Here is a 6,000-nt window from a genome sequence, read left to right as displayed (position 1 = left end):
TGTGATTTTTTCCTTGAAATTTGTATCCACTACAGATTATATGATAAGGAAATCTCCCAAAGGATAGGGTAGGTGTGTTCGTAGTATGAGTCTTTATGGTAGTAATAATTAGTCTGTATAATATTAGGTATACCTACCTCTATGCTCACATGTCTAAGCTCACGTCTCAGGGTTCATGTGTCAAGGCTCAAGTCTTTTTATGTGGACTATGGGTTCACATTCCATGTCCGAGAGAGCTTGTTTGGCCTAGTTTTTAATCATTTTGGAGATTTTTTGGACTTGACGGGTTGCGATTAATGATACTAATAGTAATTAATAGTTGTGATGTAACTAATTAAGTATTTTTTGATGGTATACTTCTAATCTACCAATTCCAACAACGCATGAATATTTTTAAAAAATATATAAAATGCATGAACAAAAGTTGACTATCCAACTCTAATTCAATCTAATAGAGCTCAACGCTCATATTTTTGAAGTGGATTGCACTCCTAATCACAATTACTAAGCTAATTCTTAGATCAAAGCAATAAAATCTAAGCCGTTGGACATCAATTTCATGTAAATCACAAAAGAACTAGGATTTTGTCTTACCAATAGATAAAAATAGAATGTCCTAATGTAAAATAAATCAAAAGCAAGCAACAAACACATCCAAGGCTCCAAAATCGTATGTTTTTCGGAGTATGGCCTCTTTATGAACACCGGGCAATATTGGGTGATCTGAATAGCATGGAATGGATGAAAATAGAGCCAAGCCCTAGGCTAGGTAACGACGACAAATGTGTTCAAGTCAAAAGTTTATCTTAGCCTTGTCGAAGTATGTGTCGTTGGATCTTGTCTTCGAGCCATAAATGTAACTTTACATTGTGGATCCACTAGCTCGTTTGTCACATCCTCACTCCATTGTCACACTAGAATGCTCCTTGTCAAAGCAATGAAGGGAGAGCTTTCAATGCCTAGATGGAGGTAAGAAGAGATCTGTCTTTGCGATGGTTCTCTCACACAAAATGTGGGAGAAGGAGAAACTATTGCAAGAAAAAAAAAACTACAATCAAATCTATCTAGTATGCATCCATTGACTAAGTGAGATTACTTAGCATGCCAATAAGCAAGACGAGGAAAGGAGAGCCTACGAGGAAACTATTGCAAAGGAATGATCGTCTCTTGCTTATCGTAAAAAATGACTTACATACAAATGACTAGTTTTCATTATAGACTAGCCAAACTTAAAAGTAGTCTGACCTCTACTATTAGTCTTAAACAACTATGTACATAAAGTCCGTAGACTTTTCCTATTTGATAATAAATGCATAGTAAGACTGCTTTACATGTTTCAATACCGTCCTACAAAAATTAAACGTCAGTTCACAAGAGTAAGATGGTGAAGCGTCTTACGATAAGTCGAATGGACAAAACTATGCTAACCAATGGAGTGGTTAACATATATGTATGTCTCTCTCTCTATATATATAAATATAAATATATGTGTGTTTATTGTACATGATATTAAGTTGGAGCAAATTATGATTAGAGAGTGTATGTGTAAATGTTGCATAGAAAAATATAATCCTGTAAGGTGCCCCTTTAATATCTTACTTCCAAGGTGGGTTTACAAAAGATGACAAGAGTGGTGTTTGTAGTGGATACAATAGAAAATCTTCTATAGAAAAATGTACACACATATTATTAGTGCGGCATACTTCTAGAAAATCCTTAAGCTTTGTAAGATTTTATTTCGCGTTTATGTTCTTTTGCTATAGCTTACATTTGTTCTTTTGTAGCGAAACATATTTGGGGGCAATGCATGGGACACCCTTCTGGGGCCGAGACCTTGGGGAGGATAATAAGAGGACACAGAGAGACTGCCAACTGATGATATTTTTCTATGCATGATTCGGAGTAAGCCATATCATTCTTGCAAAGTTTGACGTAGCACGATGCAATTCTTAAGGCAATGACAGAGCTCACAATAAGCGTCTAATAACACAGAGCACAGATATGATGAAGTCAGGATTACACAGTGGTTCCTTTTACATGGATTGCCTACCACCGTCCCATTACACGTGGGGATGCACCTTGTTAGCTTGGGACATTACCTGGCTACTCTGCTTAGACCTTCTCTGACTACAGATTTGCACCACATGGCTAGACCCACTGCAACTTCCCACAAAGCTCCTGTCTTACTAGGATTCTTTTTGGGTTTTGCTGATAATGGCTTCTGTTAGTGGAGACCGGAAGAGCTAAGGCCATTGGGATGGAGCACGCACGGGATTTGTTGACTTTGCTCCACTCTAGACCGAGGTCGAGACAAAGGAACACTACCTCTTCAGATGACCAATGTAATACAAGATTCGAGGGAGGTTTTGTTGCCTCTCAAATATGGTTCATGATAAAACTTCATGGATGCACTGTTACAGCTCTGGTCTCATGGAACATTACAAAACCATGAATTGTAGTACAACAGAAGTCAAATTGCAAGGAGCAACTTGTCTGTCTAAATGCTATTCAGGTTGAAGATGTACAATCTATGAATACACATCCAGCTCACCCCACATCCTTCTGGACCCAGTTCTTGGTTGAGTGGGTGAAAACTGGATTCATTTCAAATGTCTTCATCATTGATCCTTCCAAATGTAGCAATCTTCAGAGCTGCTTCTTGTCTGCTGCGGTATAGGAAGAGACGCCAGTTGCACTAGGCCTTCCTCGTTCAGTTGAACCACCTGTGCAGCTGAGAGGATTTTGATTGCCCGAACACAGCTTACAAACTCACTGCCCATGCAAACATCATATAGCTAGTTAAGAGAAAAACGTCTTTCCTTTTCACACTCTTCTTCAAGTCTTAGGTATAGTCATCAGACAGCACTTAGTTAGGTGGCTTACTCCCAAGGATCATCCCCGATGAGAAGAATATCGCCATCGTTATCGACAAAGACCAATTGCCAACATGACCTTGACGGATCCTCTAGCTGCCCTTCTAGGTTGAACATGCAAGCAAGTTCCTGTCGTAACTCATCGTAGCCTTTCAATCTGGAAAGATCGATGGATCTTCCAACAGATCCCGCTTTATAGACCTGCAAGATCTCATTATTATTGAAACACTGAAAGATGAAGGTAAGCATGTGAAAGAACCCAATATAACAGAAAGTCAAGCAAAAACGTGTGCATCAATGTGTCTGTACATGCTTCCGCACAAAAAAAAAAAAAAAAACCAGAAGGCACAGCAATAGCTCTTAACAGACCCCTCAATTTACGCTCTTTTGGTTAAGCTATGGAAAGTTCAAATGCTTCATAGTTGGGTTATTGAAAACCAGGGAGGCATAAAGGGATGCATGTCAGTAGTTATTTTGAAAGACTTCCAAGGTGTTCACCCCAATGCTTATGGCTTCTTATATTGAAAACAGTGTAAATGCTCTTGAAACAAAAGGACCCTTCACATAAACATGTTTCATGTGACTTCCTATATATAATCCACAAGTAACTATTGCTGGTTGCTTGGTACCTTGGTATATGTTCGAAAGTGTGTAGGCATCTGCGGCCAGCTGCTATTCCGTTGCAACAGAGCCTCATCTAATCCTCCATTTGCCATTGTCCCAGGTGTTGTACCAACATCAGCTGCTGCAGATAAAAAATTTCCAGATGGTGACAAGAATGATCCCAACGCGTTTTCCTTGATTGCCTGGCACTGCATCACCTTGTTCACATTGCCAAAAGAGCTGGTGGTAGGTGGCACAACTGATGCATTAAAAGCAGAGCAAGAAGATAAGTACAAGTGTTTGTCTACACACCCTCAACCTGAGAAGAGTTCTTAAAAACACCAAGACACAAGGACAAGAGCCTGTGCTGACCTGAAGATTCGGGAGGAATTGAGAATAAGCACGAAGTGACTGTTGATGATGTATCAGATTGTCCTACTTGTATGTTTGATAGCATTGGTGATTCACACTGGTTGATTTCCCTTGTGAAAGGAAGCCAGCTTCCAGTGCTTTGGGTATCTAGTGGTGCCAAGCTGGATAGCCCAGGCAATGCTTCTTGTGCCTGCTGCTGTTGCTGCTGCCACACTATACTTAACTGTTGATGTTGATGTTGATGCTGTTGCTGATGCTGATGCTGATGCTGTTGCTGTTGCTGTTGCTGTTGCTGTTGCTGTTGTGCTTGCCCCATGACAACTTGATTTGATCGAGTCAGGCTGGGAATTTGCCTATTGTCATCCACAGTTAAAGATCCTGAGTGAAATCTTCCAAGAGGGCCCTGCGTTGAAAATGAATTTATAATTCCTGATGTAGACCCAAAGGCAGATTCAGATTTGAAAACAGAAGTACTCGGCCTTATCACAGGCACGTTGAGATATTCTTGAGGCTGACTGAATGAGAGTTGCGGAACTTGTGCGGGCACATTGGACATCTTCACAGCTTGTTCATGAGTTTGTGACTGCACTTGTAAAAATGGCTGCATTAGCAGCTGATATGGAGGATGAGTGGGATGAAGATGCTGAGCAGATGTACGGGGCTGCAGGTGTGGTGTTGTCAACATCACAGGAGGTACTGTTGTTGGGGTTGTTTGTGGCAATTGTGATGCTGATTGTGATTGTGAATGTGAATATGACCGAGATTGTGACTGGGGGTGTGACTGTATTTGTGTTGCCACTTGTGTTAGTGGTTGTTCTTGCATTTGTGGTTTTGTTGGTATAATTGTGGTTTATGATAGAAATAGATGAGATGTGATGTGATGTGGACTTGGGTAGATCTGAATGGATGTGAAGTGATGTAAATAGATGTGAATGTGATCTGAATGGATGTGGAGTGATGTAAATAGATGTGAATGTGATCTGATGTGATATGAACGGATGAGATGTGATGTGGATATGTTGTGACATGATGTGATGAGGATAGATGTAATGAGATGTAATATGATGTGATTGGATGAAGGACAATGGGAATACATATGACCAGATGTGGAATAAGCAATGTGAATTGATGTAGAAGAATGTGGAATTGATGTAGAAGAATGTGGAATAACGAGAAATGATGTGCAACAATATGGAAAGATGACAGTTCGTTCAAAAACTGTATTTATGACCTGTTTTTAAATGATTGTTTTATGTCAAGAATGCTGGGGAAGCATTTTGACTATCTTGTGTGAATGAGGTCATGGAGACCTAAGTGATAAAGTTGCAATAGCTGACGCAGAGTCAATGGAGGACATCTCGCGTAGCAAGGTCGGCCGAGGTCTTGACCAGTCTCGATTCGGTTTAAATGGTGAGCTTCCAGTACGGTGGATGAGGGACCAAGGAAGAGGCCTTGAGTGAAGCGCTAGGTGACCTGCGAAGGAGCCGACCATACGGTGCTGGGGCTCTAGGTCGCCGAAGATACCCACGTGTACGTCGGGGAAGAAAATGGAATAAGGAGTTAGAGTTGTTTCCTGAACTTGGGTATGAATCTGGTTGATTGGCCTTGCTCGTCCTGAACGGATGAGTCCATGGCTCTTTTATATGGATCTGCTGGTTGATCTTGCTGATCTTCAATGGAGAGTCCATATGGATTTTCTTATGTGATTATATTTCTGGGTACTATGAGCTAGGAACTACTGAAAAGGCCCCTGAGTGAAAAGGTGGTGAGCGTTCTGGTTGCCAATGATGCCATAGGTACACCGATGAAGGGATGATTGGAAATTAGAATTCAAGCTAGATATTTTGGAGGAATATGATCAGTGATACTATGGTTTCATTAAAATATTATTTTAAAGACGGATGAAACAGGCAATTTCATATTGGGTGTGTAAGTGGTGTGACTATCTTAAAGTTTGCTTGAAGCACCGGCTAGGGGGCATGGGAACTCTTTTCCCTGGTACCCGGGGCAAAACATAACCAAATTTCTAAATGGATCCTATCACTACAGTGGTTGGATGGGCTATTGGCTATCCATGGGATTGGATGAGGTTAGGCTGGACTGATGGATCCCTAAAATGAGACTCAATTCTGTTAAGTTACGATAGTTGAAG

General features: G+C 40.7%; 1 protein-coding gene across 1 annotated transcript; it reads right to left on the bottom strand.

The window, feature by feature from the left end:
- Window positions 1-2,435: 2,435 nt before the first annotated feature.
- Window positions 2,436-4,692, bottom strand: LOC147638751 (uncharacterized). Its single transcript, XM_086798721.1, has 4 exons — window positions 3,849-4,692; window positions 3,503-3,735; window positions 2,884-3,074; window positions 2,436-2,772 (listed from the first exon to the last, which is right to left on the bottom strand). Exons 1-4 carry the CDS (start codon window positions 4,669-4,671, stop codon window positions 2,619-2,621), a joined length of 1,401 nt encoding a protein of 466 aa, XP_086654847.1. The 5' UTR covers window positions 4,672-4,692; the 3' UTR covers window positions 2,436-2,618.
- Between the last annotated feature and the right edge of the window lie 1,308 nt (window positions 4,693-6,000).

This window comes from Cibotium barometz, chromosome 5 (assembly GCF_041138505.1).
Source record: "Cibotium barometz isolate CiBa-2024 chromosome 5, ASM4113850v1, whole genome shotgun sequence".
NCBI classification, from domain to species: domain Eukaryota; kingdom Viridiplantae; phylum Streptophyta; class Polypodiopsida; order Cyatheales; family Cibotiaceae; genus Cibotium; species Cibotium barometz.
This window is presented reverse-complemented; position numbering and strand designations above follow the sequence as displayed.